Below are 16649 nucleotides of genomic sequence, written 5' to 3'. Positions count from 1 at the left end.
TTTTGTCCTGTCCATTCCAGAGCAATTTCTTCTAAGTATAAATGATTTTCAAAATGCAAGCAATGAATTCTTTGAGCTTTCTTTAATAACATGGAGGGGAAAATGAGTCTTTAAATTTGTCAAATGTTAGAGAGTTTATCTCCTCATTTGAGAGAAGAAACTGAAGCATCGAAAGATAAAGTACTTTTGTCAAAATCTAAGTTTCTGGCAGCACTTGGACTAAAAACTTAGCCCCTGTGGTTGATTGGGTGTGCTGTTGAGAACCCGGAGACCTGTAGGGTTTGTCGCTGTTTAACTTCACTTAATGTCTTCCTGTCATTATTTGTACTTTTGCTGTTTGTGTCATAACAGGTTTTTGTTAAGCACAAGATTATACCTGTTCATAGAAATATTTACGTTTATTAAGCCAAGCTCAATGTGGATGCATATTTAACATAAAAATCACATTAGCACTCTTTGGATCTAGTGATTTGACTAACTTCAGTAGAAAAGAATGTACTGAATCAGAAAGCATATTTTGGAATTCGTTGATTAGGTCTCTAATATCTGAATGTGAAGAATGCAGGATATAAGAAGTTCAAGAAAGGAGCTTAAACTTAATGAATACCTTTTCTCCCAGTGAATGCAAGTAAGTATAATCAACACATTACTGATGCCTTGTTTAATTTTCTAAAAATTTAAATCCTAACAATACTCAGTTATTATGTAAACATGATTGTTGAAGGATATATTATCTGTAGATCGGTGGATTGGAGTGGTTTTGATAGAATTAAGAAGTATATATATAATGGGCCAGTAGTTAATACCTGTTTTGTATCTCCTTTTTTTTTGAATTTTATTTTATTTATTTTTTGTATCTAGTTTTATATTGAGCATGGTGGAGAACACAAGAAACCCTCAAGAAGCATATAATCCAACTGAGGTAAGAAGAATAAACACACAAGGAGTAATTCAAAAACAATTAGGGGTTGGGGACTTCCCCAGTGGTCCAGTGGTTAAGACTCTGCCTTCCAATACAGGGGGAGTGGGTTCTATCTCCGGTCGGGGAATTATGACACACTGCTCACCTTTCACTGGCAGGGTTAAAGGTTTGTCCTGAGAGTGTTTCATCTCATCAGTACTATGAGAGATTTGAGTATATTGAAACTATTACCTTTGTTTAGTATTGTGCTACACTGGCATTGGTTTATGTTCCCACAACACTTTATTTTTTAACTTTTATTTATAATGTTCTTAATATTTGATATATAAAAAAGTACATATAAAATATACATGTATAATTAAAAAATAGCACATTTAAGTTACAAAGCACAATGATAAAATAAACACCCCAAACCCACCACCTAACTTAAGAATTAGAATATTTCCAATAACCTTCATATACCTGTGAGCTCCTTCCCAATCCCATCTCCTTGCTTCCCCTACCCCGAGAATAACCACCATTTCAAGTCTTTCATTCCCTTTTTTCAATATAATTGTATCACTTAATGTATGTTTTCCTAAAGAATATACTATTTAGATTTGCTAGTTTTGAGCTTTAAAAAAATGACATTCTATGACTTGCTTTTGTTCAATCAACATTATGCTTTTTTTTATAAAGACATTTTATTTTATTGAGATACATATTTTTACAACTTTTTTTTTTTTTTACAAATATTATGCTTTTAAGACTCATTCAGTTGTGAGCTGCAACCTACTCATACCAGATTGGAAGACCCAACTGCCATTTCGGATCAGTTGCTTGAAATCAGCATTTATATTATGTTATATTTAGATTATGGAAGTCGTCAATCTCTACAAACCAGGACCTTCTTTTTCAAAGAAACAGTTGTTCACATTTACCAGCACATCACTGATTTCATCCATCCTATGTGTGCAGCTGAAATGCATTCAGCTTCCTACAGTGTAACAATTTTATAATCTATCCATCTTAGTGTCCACCAGCATAAAAACAAATTTGCATACATTTCATGGTTCACGAGACTTGCTTCTCTAACATATTTATCCAGAAGTGGAGATTCTGAGCTTTATTCAGATTTTAGGATAATGGAAGACTAGTTCCAAAATTGTTTATGCCCCATCTGTAGAGTATGAGTTTCTTTTTGTCTCTATCTTCACCAGCACTTGATTTTGCCAGATTTCTTAATTAATGTCAAATAAAAGGTTGTAAAAGAGCATCTCTCTGTAGCCTTAACTTGCTTTTCCTTGATTACTAAACATTTTTCATATGCTCATTGGCCATTTGTGTTTCCTCTTCCGTGAAATGTCTATTCATATCTGTTGCTTATTTTTCTATTGGTTTGCTGATCGTTTCTTTATTAAATTATAGATGTAGTTTATATATTCTGAATATTAATCTTTGATCAGTGACAAATATATTCAAATATAGTTTCCTATTTTGTAGCTTGTCAACTCACTTTTTTCTGGCATCTTTTGATGAACAAGAATTCTCAACACTCTATAGTTGAATATTTTTTAATGTTTAGGAACGTTTGCATCTTGTTTAAGATGTCCTTTTCTATCCAGATGTAAGGAAAATGTTTTCCTATGGTTTCTCTTCTAATTATTCCAATTGGATGTACTGACTGCTCCCTGCTAGAACACTGAATGATGAAGCAGTGATATACCTTAGATGTCACTGTAGTGGCATTACATGTACTTATTTATTTATTCTGCAAACATTTTGAAGTGCCCTGGCATGAACTTAATATGCTACGCCAAGGAGTTTGAATTCTGTCCTATAGAAAATGGGAAAGAAATAGCAGCTTTATTTTTATAAAGATAATGAACCCAAACGGGTGAGTTAGTACAAGGAGAATCTATTTACAGAGCTCTTACACTAGCTAGAGAAAGAGGACAAGGGCATAGACTAGGCAGTCTCAGGGAAAATGAAGATGAGACTGGCTTGGTGACAGTGACATGATTTGAGACCAATTTAACAAAGGGCTGAGAGAGAGGAAGGAAAATCAAGTTTGATATTGACATTTCTGCCCCAAAGACTGAAGGGGTCCATGATGTGCGAATGTGAGTAGGCAATGTAAGCTCCAAAACCAAGTTGGAATTGGTGACAAACTTTGGGGGCAGCCAACGTAGCGTTGACATGTTTGTACCTTAAACAGGCACAGGCATTAAGAGGCTGCTCCTCAGGACCCACACTTCTTGCTTCATCTTCTCCTTTGCCCTTAACCTCCTGACACACAGCCTGCAGAAGTGGTGGATGTATGATTGGCAGCTACGGTGATTTGGCACAGGGGAAGATGTTTGGTTTAGTTTTCTTTTGTAAAAAATCTTTAAGTGCCTCTAAAATTACAATATCTATTGTTGGATTTAAAACTTACCCAAAAAATCTGGGATTATTTCATCTGGAGAATGAAGTGTTTGCGAGGTCTCTTCTGTCCTTTCCACCAGGTTGTCTCCTTGAAGCCTAAATGATTAACAGTGGTCATTGAAACTCTAATAAGGTTGAATAGTGAAATGTGAACTACATACTACTGAGAACATGACTATGAACTTCTAAACTCTAAAATCAGACATGCTTCTTCCCAGTAGAAATACAGCCTTACCAAAACCTTTGTAATACAGTGTTTTTGCTTTTCTAACCTTTAAGGAAAAGTCCTTCTTCTTTTCTCCTGTATACATGGGAAGATTAGTCTAGATAGAATCTACTTTTCTTCTTAGCCTCACTGAAGAAGGTTTATAGACAAATGTTTTCACGGAAACTACAATGGGGAAGTGATTGGAAGAAAAGCAAGCATCCAACACAGTGTGCTTGCCTGACTTCTGGGTTGAGGGGCATGACAGGGTTCCCATGGCTGCACAGAGGTTTATCAAATACAATTCTCCAAATCAACCAAACCTGCGCTTAAAGGCCTGCAGGTCAAGATTCGTCTCAACAGGGGGTGTGAAGATTCTCGATACGTGTGGCTGCCCAGGGTTCTCATAGACACTGCGTCTTCTTCAGGAGAGGCAGATTACATGGGAACTTTTAGGACAATAGATTTCTGAGTTTCTATATCCTTACCTCTAGAGAGAGACTAGTCTGGGTTTACATTATACTGTGAAACCACTGTATCAAAGGAGGTAGAGCTCATCAATAAATGTTGGAACTCTGACCTAAGAGCAGCAGAATAAGCTCTGCTAATGTTGGAGGACAGTATATCAAATAATCCAGAGACTGGAAATTTCTACCAGTGCCCTTACTTTTTTCTTTCATTTAACTCCCATGAGGTAAGTGCTCTCATGGGAGTATTAATAAAAACATGACATATGCCATTAATATTTTCAAAAATACAAACTCAAATACAATTCATAACTGTACCAGGCTCAACAGTCAAAATTTTCAACTATATCACTGTAGTGGAATCCAATAACATATACGCATGACTCTCTCTTTACCTTTTGTATAATTATAAATATTGTACATTATATTTTTATTCCTACAATATTAAGTATTGTCCATTTCTGTATATATTATACATTTATACTTACATATTACCTTCTGTACACAAACCATATTTACTGTATTATACAAGCTAATTAAATAATTCTCAAGAGTAGCTTGCTGATAGTCATATAAAACTCTTGGGTCAAAAATCTTACACTTTTAGTTAAGTTTTAAATTTTTACTCTAAAAAAACAGCATCACTTTTAAGAGACTGATTTAGCTACATACTTCCCAAATCTGCCCAACTATTTCTTTTTATTTTGTTTACTTCTAATAATTGGGAAATATTCTTTTCTCATCAAAATTATCAAAGAAAGAAAGTATGTAGGTACACAAGATAGTGAAACATGTAAGTAAAAATTATCATTAAAAATTAACAATGAGCTCCAACACCTTTGGGTATTTAACATTAGGTTAAAAACCTAAACAGAAAATAAATCTCCAACAAAGGCAGAATGAAACAAGAAATCAAAAGTAAGCTGTAATTTTTTTTTTTTGCTCATTGCAAGCTTCAATAAAAAGAGATACTTACTTGGTATTTATCAGTATGCTCAATAATAACCCAAATGTTGTGGAGATGTGAAGAAATTGCTACTGCCCTTGATTTCACAGAGTTCTCAATTTAGCTGAGTTGAAAAGACAAATGGCCATGAAAACAACCAACAAATTGGGTGGCCCTGAAGCCGGCTCATCTTTGTCCGAACAGTGCCCTCCAGATACCTTAAGAGTTGAATTCACCGTGACTTGGCAGCAACTCCATTGAGGAATGCTTCTCAGCCCTGCTATCCTTGAGCACTCTGCCAGTGTTTCCCAAGCTGTAATCCACATAGCATTACTTTTGTAAGAGGTTAATAGGTACTATGTAAACAAGAGTTGTGTGGGCAAGTCTGGGAAATACGGTCTTAATAAAAGTTAAATCTTTTTTTTTTTTTTTACACCTCAAGAGTTATACTTTCAAACATTTTCACTTTGCTTTCTAAAACTCCCCTTCCATATTAAACACTCTTCTATATTCTCAGCTGCTAAACACAATGTTTTTTGCTCTTCCTTGTCATAACTGAAGCCCGTTTCTCGTCTAAGAATATGACATCCCTTTATCCTCTAAGAATATTATAGTACCTCCTCTCCAAAGGAGGCTGTCTAAGCCCTCAACCTCAGCTAACACAGGATTATAAATATTAACCTGTTCTCTTTCTGCCTGTGAAGACTTCCATCAGGTTCAATATTTTCTTCTTCAACTCAAGTGTCACTATTATCGTGAATGATCTTTGTGTTCATGTGTATCTACCTGCTAATTTCAAAGTCCCTCCATCTCAAATCTGGAGAGCTTCCCTTCCATTTCACCTTCCCTAACCCAAGGACAGATACCTCAATTGCTCTGTCAGAAATCTTTAAATCCAATATCCTGTTCTCTGACAACAAACTCGCCTCCTGTAGGCTCTTTCACAAACTCACTTTCTCTTTAATCAAACATAGATCTTCATTTTCCCTTGGTTTTCTCCCGGTTTCACACCTCTCCTGATTTCCTTCCTGCCCTCCTCAGCTGGGACTTACTGCCCCCTCAATTCCCATGCACCCATGTCCTTTAAGTCATTACTGCCAACCAGACCCGAACCCTGTGTTAACTCATCATTTTCATTCACATGTGCAGCTGAAAACTACTGGTGAAAATCAGGACACTCTAGGACTGATGAGTATAAATCAATAGTCTCCAACTTTAAACTTTGGCTTCTCGGTTGTTTTTCTTTCTTCCATTCCTTACAAAGTCTTTTCAAAAATATCACCTCTCTCCTGTGTCATCCAGAAAAATTATCTAATCAGGAATAAGGACTTCCCACTCCCCGTCACACAGCACCAACAGAATTATCTTCACACTGACCTGTGTATTCACCACCTTTCCAATTCACAGAGGATGAGAGACCTCTCCCCTGACTAAGGCTTAGACCATCCATCAGGCTGGTGATTTGGGCCCCATCATCTCATCTGCCTCTGGGACCTAATTTCTTTTACTCACCACCACTCATTCTGTTTATCTCTACTGCTCATTTCCCACAGCATAGAAACAAGTTCACTTCTGCTGCAGCCTTAAAAAAACAAAACAAAACAAATGCCTCCCATAATTATCTAAAAGATCTACCTGTTGCTTTTTCTAGTCTATTCTTCTTTGAGCCAAACTCCCTAAACATTCCAAAAATCCCTGAATGCCTTTTTAAAAAATTGAAGTATAACATAAAATATCCTATTAGTTTCAGGTGTGCATCACAGTGATTTATGTATACATTCTGAAATGGTCACCAGAAGTTTAGTTACCATCTGTCACCATGCAAAGTTATTACAATATTATTGACCATATTCCTTATGCTGCACATTACACCCCCATGACTTACTTATTTTATAACTGGAAGTTGGTGCCTCTTAATCTCTTTCACCTATTTCGGCTGCCCCTCACCCCCCCTCCCCTCTAGCAACCACCAGTTTGATCTCTGTATCTATGAGTCTGTTTCTGTTTTGTTTTATTTGTTCCTTTGCTTTGTGTTTTAGATTCCACATATGGACACTTGGGTTGTTTCCATATCTTGGCTATTGTAAATAATGCTGCAATGAACATATGGTTGCATATAGTTTTTTGAGTTAGTCTTTTTGTTTTTGTTTTGTTTTCAGACAAATACTCAGAAGTGGAATTGCTGGATCATATGGTAGCTTTATTTTTAATTTTTTGAGGAACCCCCATACTGTTTTCCATGGTAGCTACACCAACTTAATTCCTACCAACAGTGCATGAGGATTCCCTTTTCTTCACATCCTTGCAAACCCTTGTTATTTTTTGTCTTTCTGATAATAGCCATTCTGACAGGTGTGAAGTAAAGTCTCATTGTGGTTTTGATTTGCATTTCCCTGACAATTAGTGATGTTCAGCATCTTTTCATGTGCCTGTTGGCCATCTACATGCCTTCTTTGAAGAAAAAAAAGTCTATTCAGGTCCTCTCCCCACTTTTTAAATCCAGTTGTTTGTTTTTTTGATTTTGAGTTGTACAAGCTCTTTATATGTTTGATACTAACTCTCCACCAATGCCTTTACTTCCACAGTTTTAATTCACCCTTCAACTTATTTAATTTATTTTATTTTTTACATCTTTATTTGAGTATAATTGCTTTACAATGCTGTGTTAGTTTCTGCTTTATAATAAAGTGAATCAGCTATACATATACATATATCCCCATACCTCCTCCCTCTTGCATCTCCCTCCCACCCTCCCTATCCCACCCCTCTAGTCAGTCACAAAGCACTGAGCTGATCTCCCTGTGCTGTGCGGCTCCTTCCCACTAGCTATCTATTTTACATTTGGTAGTGTATACATGTCCATGCCACTCTCTCACTTCGTCCCAGCTTACCCTTCCTCCTCCCCATGTCCTCAAGACCATTCTCTACGTCTGCGTTTTTATTCCTGTCCTGCCCCTAGGTTCTTCAGAACGATTTTTTTTTTCCCTAGATTCCATATATATGTGTTAGCATATGGTATTTGTTTTTCTCTTTCTGACTTACTTCACTCTGTATGACAGTCTCTAGGTCCATCCACCTCACTACAAATAACTCAATTTTGTTTCTTTTTATGGCTGAGTAATATCCCATAGTATATATGTGCCACATCTTCTTTATCCATTCATCTGTCGATGGACACTTAAGTTGCTTCCATGTCCTGGCTATTGTAAATAGAGCTGCAATGAACATTGTGGTACATGACTCTTTTTGAATTATGGTTTTCTCAGGGTATATGTCCAGTAGTGGGATTGCTGGGTCATATGGTAGTTCTATTTTTAGTTTTTTAAGGAACCTCCATACTGTTCTCCATAGTGGCCGTATCAATTTACATTCCCACCAACAGTGCAGGAGGGCTTCCTTTTCTCTACACCCTCTCCAGCATTTATTGTTTCTAGATTTTTTGATGATGGCCATTCTGACTGGTGTGAGGTGATACTTCACTGTAGTTTTGATTTGCATTTCTCTAATGATTAGTGATATTGAGCATCCTTTCATGTGTTTGTTGGCAATCTGTTTATCTTCTTTGGAAAAATGTTTATTTAGGTCTTCTGCCCATTTTTGGATTGGGTTGTTTGTGTTTTTGGTATTGAGCTGCATGAGCTGCTTGTAAATTTTGGAGATTAATCCTTTGTCAGTTGCTTCATTTGCAAATATTTTCTCCCATTCTGAGGCTTGTCTTTTGGTCTTGTTGATGGTTTCCTTTGCTGTGCAAAAGCTTTGAAGTTTCATTAGGTCCCATTTGTTTATTTTTGGTTTTATTTCCATTACTCTAGGAGGTGGGTCAAAAAGGATCTTGCTGTGATTTATGTCATAGAGTGTTCTGCTTATGTTTTCCTCTAAGAGTTTTATAGTGTCTGGCCTTACATTTAGGTCTTTAATCTATTTTGAGTTTATTTTTGTATATGGTGTTAGGGAGTGTTCTAATTTCATTCCCTCAACTTATTTTAATTTGCTTTGTGCTCCTACCATTCTGAGATGACTGGTTATACTAAGACTACCTGACCTTCTAATTGCCACATACGGTTGAAAACTTTCTGATATTGTTTTTATTTTACTTTCAGCTGTACTTTGTATGAACACTCTTTTCCCACTCTGCACCATCTCCCTGAATCAGCTCATCCACTCTTATGGTTTTAACTACATTTACAGTGAGTTTTTTCAAATCTTGAGTTCTCAGCTCAAGATTGGTGTACCCAGATTCTTGCAGGACATTTTAATTGGATTAACCATAAGCATCTCAAAGGGAACTTGTCCAAAGCAAACTCATCTTCATCATACCCTGCCTCATATTACACATAGCTAATCAATCCCAGCCTCGTTAATTATTCTTCCTAAAGAGATTTCCTGACTCTATCACTTCTTCTTTATGCTACTACTATAATTGTGCTGTTCATCTTTACTTGCTTGGATTATTAGTTTCCTTGATGATATTCATACAGAGAAACTTGTCCTTCAAAAATCCATTTTTTCCATATGGCTACCAGAAAGTTCAAAATAAATCCTCATGCTTTATTATTCTCATGCTTTAAATATTTTAGTGCAAGAGATTTTAACATGAGTATGCTTAGACACGCCCACAGACAGGTTTCAGGGGACTCACTGTAATTCACAATAAATGGAATAAAAATTTTTGGTGGATTGCTCTTTTTTGGACAGGGAGACAGTAACTTCAACCAGATTCTCAAAACAATCCTTGCCTCAAAGGAGTTTAACAGCTGCCATTTTTACTGGCTTCTCATCACCTGCAAAATGAGTTACGGTTTCCTTACCAAGTCATTCAAGTCTCTCTGTTGCACAACCCTTACCTGTGTCTGCAACTTCACCTTCTTGGATATTTCCCCATGGAATTTATACTCCATAAACCCCAAACTGCTTTTATTTCTGTGCAGATATTTTATTAAGCCTCTGTGCCATTATATAATTATCTCTGGCAGAATTTACGTTCCCTTCTTTTACTATTCAGCTTAATCCTAGGTTTTAATTACAGATTCTCCTTTTTTTCAGAAGCGTTTCTTCCAGAAGTCTTTGCACCTTTGCAAATCTTTACCATATTTAATTGCTTGTTTTCATGTCTATCAACACAAACCAAGTGCCTTAAAGATAAGAATTTTATTTTTCATATTTTTATGTCCCTAAAGCCTAGCTTAGGTTGAGCTTGGTACACTGTAAGCTCTAAAAGAGATTTCTTAAGGTACTTTTTAGTGAGTAGCTCACCTTGGAGATAAGGAAAGGAAAAGCAGACCCAGCCGATGCATAAGGAATTTTCTACAGAATACTTTAGTGTATTTACAGTTACATTCTCTTGAAAAGGGGTGAAAATTATCCTACATGTATCTAGGCTTATAAATGAGATGCTAAAGGTTGCACCTGCACAAAGCTGGTTGCCACAGCTAGAAACATGTGCCAAAATAGTTGCTAATTAAAGCTGGGGTATTTGAAGTGAGGTGCAAGCAGAGGTGACAAAGATGGCAAATGAGTTTGGGTTTCAAATAAACGAATCAGATTTCATTTAATACTGACCAGTGCGACCTGGCTAGAGGAAATGCTGTTATAAATGTTAGTAAATTATACATCCAAGTTTGTGAGTCAACAGTCACCTTCCATTGACTCAGTCTCAATAGTGAATAAGCCAATGAAAGATAGCATCCTCAGAGACTACTGTAGTGCCTATCACAGCCTATCATAGTTCCAGGCACATGTATGTGATCAATAGACATTTGTTAAGTAAATGCTGCTGAAAAGTCCCTACGTCTTAGAAAATAGCCTTCAGGAAGATGGACCAGTAAAGAGAAAAGATGTTGAAGCTCATTCAGGAGTTTTGTGGCCATAGCAGTGGTTCAAATTTTGCTTGCTTGGTAATGTTTTGAGATGCAGCTGGTTCCAATGTCTCGCTCTGTAAGAAGATGCAAGGAAACCAAAACCAGAGCTAAGTAGCAGCCCAGTCCCAGTCCAAAATGGTCAGTAAAACACATCACCACCAGCGTACGCATTTTGAGGAGGGAGTTTTGAATAGTGTAAGCGGTGGGAGGACAGAGAAAGTTATGAGCGCTACTTCTTTTCTATACTTTTTTAAAAAAAATCCAAGACATTCAGTAAGAAAACATTTTTTTAAAAAACCTCTGGTATTGTCAATTCAGTTGACACATGATGTGATGAGAGAAGACTCAAATAAGTGCATTCTTAACTTTTCACACTGGCCTGGAAGACATTCAGATTCACGAGCAGCCATCTTTCTGTTTTTATGTTATCACACTATATATGACATATTTTAATCTTCCCTGAACACTTTCTGGAAGAAAATAGTATCTAACTAAAGAGTAGACACTCATCAAATGTTTTTTTTGAAACAAATTGAATACATTATGGCATGCATGAAATTAAATGCCAAGCTAACATTTCTAACATATCTAGTTCAGAGGAAATGATGAATAGAATCTGGATTAATTCAACAAATGTTAATGGAGTACGTGGTACTTGCACTGAGCTTTGAAAATGCTAAAGTTTGATTAGATGAAGAAAAAGAGGAAGGGTGTTCCAAGGAAAGAGCAGTGAAATAATAGAGTACATTTACTTTGGAAAAAGAAGCCATTCGGGGGAAAAAGGTAAAAAAAGAAAAGAAGAAAGAGAGAGAAAGGAGAGAGAGAGAGGAAAAAGGAACACCAAGTATAACAAAAAACTGACTAAGAGCTTCAGTGAAAGTAGTGTATTGAAAGCCACAAACACATCTAGATTATAAGATGTATTCAGAAGGGAGCTTGCAAACTAAACAAGAATTAGACTTAATGTAGCAGGAAACTTTGAAAGTTTTAAATTATTGTCTAATACAATAAAAGCTGCACCAAGAAAATAATATTCATTGAGGCATCTTGTAAGGCCATTTGGGAAGCTCTCGCAATAAACCAGAAATGGAAGATCAAAAGCATGGAGTGACCAGGTCTAGGCAAGTGCCTACAATGGCCCAAGCATTGTTCCAGTTTGGAGGGTTGCAGTTGGGGGCTGTGGACACGATGAACCAAATTCCCATCCTCAATGGAGCTTTCATCCTACCGACCAAAGATGACGAACAAACGAACAACTAAAATACATAGAATCGGTGTTAATAAGAAAGCTGGTTAAAAATCAAGGATGGAGGGCTTCCCTGGTGGCGCAGTGGTTGAGAGTCTGCCTGCCGATGCAGGGGACACGGGTTCGTACCCTGGTCTGGGAGGATCCCACATGCCGCGGAGCGGCTAGGCCCGTGAGCCATGGCCGCTGGGCCTGCATGTCCAGAGCCTGTGCTCCACAACGGGAGAGGCCACAACAGTGAGAGGCCCGTGTACCGCGAAAAAAAAAAAAAAAAAAAATCAAGGATGGAAAGTAGAGCCAGGAAGGAAGAGCCTATATAGGAAGACTCCAGAGAAAGGGTAGTATGCAATTTTACATAGTGTGTCCAGGGACAGCTTCATCAGTGGACAATATTTGAGCCAAAACTTGAAGCAATGAGGGACTAAGCAAATAGATGCCTGAGAAAGAGCATTACAAGGAGAGGGAAGAGCAAATTGAAGCCAATGACTGGTGTGGAGTGAACGAGGGGTACATAGCAGGATATGCTGTCCGAGAGGAAGCTGAGGCTAGACCAGGTAGGACATTCTACAGTGCTGGGGAGGAAGAAATTTCCCTCCACCCTTCCAGGTTCTTTTGGCTGGTCTAAGAATTAAGCTGACAGGAGACTTCTGTTTCTTAAAAATAACCTGCCCAGCTTAATCCTCACGCCAAAGAGATCTTGTGGGGTGGCAAATTTTGCTCCCCTACAACATCATCTAGAAATTCGATGCTAGAATATGTAGTCTTCTTCCCCAGGAAAATGGGAAGCCTGTTGGTGGTGGGGGGGTTTGACGCAGAGAAGGGACTTTGCTTTAAGAAGGATCACTCTGCCTGCTGTGTGGAGAATTCACTGTACGCAGCAAGCGTGGCTGCAGGGAGATTCCTTAGGAGGTTATCCCGCCAACTTTGTTGAGCGGTGAGCATGGCTTGCCCAAGGGCGGCAGTGGTGGAGGTGATAAGAAGCGGACTGATTCTGGGTAAATTCTGCAGCTGGAGCCCACAGTCCATCTGATATGTGAGACTTGGAGGTTGTGAGAGAAAAAGAGGAATAAACAATGTCACCATTTTTCTGTCCTAGGCAACTGAAATGATCATGCTGCCATTTGCTGAGGTAAGGAAAACTGAGGGAAAAGCAAATTTGGTGGGGATAAGTGGACTTTAGCTGGGGACATGGTATGTTTCAAGTGCATTTTAGACGTGCTGGTGGAGAGGTGCAGAGAGGCATTTGGATATCTGTGGGGAGATGCTGAACAGAATGAGTTGTGCACTAGGCTTGGCCTCTCTGGGCTCTAAAATCTCTACAGAGAACTTCAGAATATGATATACTACTGCTTAATTGAGCTATTTTGAAGGATGGGTAATTCTGTTTCACTGGAAAGTAAATAGTATACCATGATAAGTGCCGATTAGACCAGGGGAACCACAATAAACAGTTTAGGTTTTAAGAAATTTTGAACCGTTTTCTTCAAAGGGTTAGAAAATTAACTTATCCTTCCCCTCTAAAGTCTTTTTTTTTTTTTTGCGGTACGCGGGCCTCCAGGCTCAGCGGCCATGGCTCACGAGCCCAGCCGCTCTGCAGCACGTGGGATCCTCCCGGACCGGGGCACGAACCCGTGTCCCCTGCATCGGCAGGCGGACTCTCAACCACTGCGCCACCAGGGAAGCCCCCCTCTAAAGTCTTTTAATTCACAAATCCTCTTTCATAACATCAGTCAGAGAGTTATTTCTAAGTCTCTTTCTAAATGTTAATTTTCCATTTTAGGATTCCAGTACGTTTCTCCAGAATTATTTTTTGATGGAAATTTTAGCAACTTATTCTCACTCATTTTTTTAAATAAATTTATTTATTTTATTTTATTATTTATTTTTGGCCACATTGGGTCTTTGTTGCTGCGTGTGGGCTTTCTCTAGTTGCGGCGAGCGGGGGCTACTCTTCATTGCGGTGCACAGCTTCTTATTGCGGTGGCTTCTCGTAGTGGAGCACGGGCTCTAGGCGCATGGGCTTCAGTAGTTGTGGTGTGTGGGCTCAGTAGTTGTGGCTCACGGGCTCCAGAGCACAGGCTCAATAGTTGTGGCACGTGGGCTCAGTAGTTGTGGCACGCAGGCTCAGTAGTTGCGGCTCATACGCTCTAGAGCACACGCAGGCTCAGTAGTTGTGGTGCCCAGGGTTAGTTGCCCTGCGGCATGTGGGATCTTCCTGGACCAGGGCTCGAACCCGTGTCCCCTGCATTGGCAGGCAGATTCTTAACCACTGCACCACCAAGGAAGCCCATTTACTCCATTTTGAAGTCTTAGAAAAGCCATATTGTCATCAGCATCAAACATTTATCGGGGATCTTCAGAGGCAAAGCCCTCCATTGAGCAACGAGCCTGCAATCTGGCGCGAGACCTGCGTGTATTTTCATGATCTCTCTAATTACTCGGCAAGCTTCCTGAAGTCAGAGACCAAGTCTGATAGCCACCACACCATCAGGGCTTAGCAGAGTAATTTACACTTGTGCCCCCTCACCAGAATAACTACCTAATTTAAATGGCATCTATCCGAAGTCGCTAAACACCTGTAAGAGTTCCTTCTCTACTCTAGAAAAATGGCGCTGCTGTCTTGTGGAACTTTGCCGCCCTCCACCCAAGTCCCAACCAAGTCCCAGTTCTTCAGAGAACTACCTGGATGTTCTTCCTCCCACTCTGTTTTCCAAGCCCACTGACTCCACCTCGGGGGTCTCCTTTACCCCTGGTCATTCCAGTTGACCCTTTGGTGGGCGGTCTGGCCCTTTGATACCATCTCTCAGCCCCTCAGCCGCGCTGTCTGTGCCCCAGACGCAGCTCTACTTCCCACTCCGGAACCTCTGACAAATACTTCGGCCCCAGTGAATCCCCCGCCAAGAGAAAATTTCCAACAGTACCTACACTTCCCTCCTTATTCTAGGATATTCACTTAAAAACTCTTCCTTCCAGCATTCATCTGTAGGCACTCTGCCTTTCCTTTTCTCTTGCTATGCCATGTGAGCAATGCATCAAGATGAAGCCCCTTTTTCCTGACAGTGGAATGGAACAGAATAACATTCTCTTTCACCAGAGGGCTTTCTTTATATTCTGCTTTTTAAATTCTCTCCCTTGTTCACAAGAATCTTTGAACATAAAGCTCTAAAGTATAATGATGGATGGTGACATAGAGATAAAAACCATGCTCTTTCCTCTTAAATTTTCCTTTTAATTTCCTACCTCCTGAAAGTAAGATATGAGCCTACAAAATATCGGTAACTCTCTAATCAAATTTGTAGTTCTCTCAGGCATACCTGATTGCGGACGTGTAGCTGCCATTGGGTGGCCTCTTATCTGGGCTGCTAATTACTCTCCTGGCAGAAGTTTAAGAATTCTAAAACCAAATCTAAGGGAAGCACACATGGAGAATAGATGTCCTTTGTTTTCGGTCTCTTCTGCTTTACCTCAACTCAAACGTAAAAATGTCAACACAAAGTTAGGAAGAGAAGATCCCGCACGGAGCAGGGCTGATTCTTACGCCTTGGGACTACTAAACTCGATTTTCCAGGCAGATGTGACCAATCTGTGGGCCACCGACACACACCTTGGTCAGATTATTACTCGCACAAAGGATGACCCTGGGGACATTCCAACCTTCCTGAAATCCAAGGCAGTCATGAAAAAGGATTACATTCAAATTGCCAGACAGCTCCGGAGCTAAGAAAACTCCTAGAGAAAGCAGCCAAACACGGAATGCTGAGCTAGAGGCAGCTCTGGGCATTGGAATCCTCAAGCCTCCTTCAACACGACCATTCATCCACATTTTAAACTGGATTTCATATCTATAAAATGATCTGGTGAAGTGTGGGTATGCTCTCAGCCTGCCATCATCCCTAGAGAGGACCCTTTTTAAAATCTATCTACATAGAAATAGGCAGTTAAGGTCCTTATTTGACAGTGTAGAGCAATGTTCTCAACTTTTAGGGTGCATTGGAATCACGTAGAGGACTTCTTAAAACACAGCTTGCTGGGCTCCACCCAAAGAGCTCCTGAGTCAGGTCTGGAGGGTGGCCCAGGAATTGTCTTTCTACCAAGTTCTCAGGTGATGCCCACACTGCAGGCTGGGGGACAGCCCTCCATATTGCCTCCTCTTTATAGCTCTGGAAGGGATGGAGTTCCCCAGCCATCCTCACTGTGTAGTCATAGTATACCATGCCTGGGATGCCAAAAATAGAGACGACTCTACCAGAGGATGTTGGTATTTCTCTTCCTCCAACTAGCTGGGTGTTGACTTTAGCTGAACACTAAATTTTATTCCCAGGTATGTACGATTCCATCTTACTGAAGTTAGAAATCTCAGAGTCAGACTGCACTTGAGCTGAGGATACTGCATACGTAGCCTAAATCAGAGCATCGCTGAGCCAATCTGCCTGGTCAGCAGGCATCTAGCATAGCAGCAGCTGTAAGAAGTCTTCTTAAAGCCCTGATTTCTAACAGGCTGAAAAATGGGATTGTGTGGGGAGCCAAAGCACCCTTTTGAAAAATGGCCCAAACTTTTGTTCCTTCCTTAGCCATTCCTTCCTTTAATCAGAGACCCTT

The 16649-nt window shown here is 39.4% G+C and overlaps 1 protein-coding gene across 1 annotated transcript in view; it reads right to left on the bottom strand.

Annotated features, from left to right (window-relative positions):
• The window catches only part of C17H8orf34 (chromosome 17 C8orf34 homolog), a 344966-nt gene that overhangs the window by 88548 nt on the left and 239769 nt on the right, over window positions 1-16649 (bottom strand). Inside the window, 1 exon segment of the mRNA XM_060287424.2 lies at window positions 3339-3424. Within this exon segment, the coding sequence (XP_060143407.1) occupies window positions 3339-3424 (86 nt within the window).

Source organism: Globicephala melas, chromosome 17 (assembly GCF_963455315.2).
Source record: "Globicephala melas chromosome 17, mGloMel1.2, whole genome shotgun sequence".
NCBI lineage: Eukaryota > Metazoa > Chordata > Mammalia > Artiodactyla > Delphinidae > Globicephala > Globicephala melas.
Note: the sequence above shows the minus strand (reverse complement) of the source record. Positions and strands in the feature narration are given on the sequence as shown.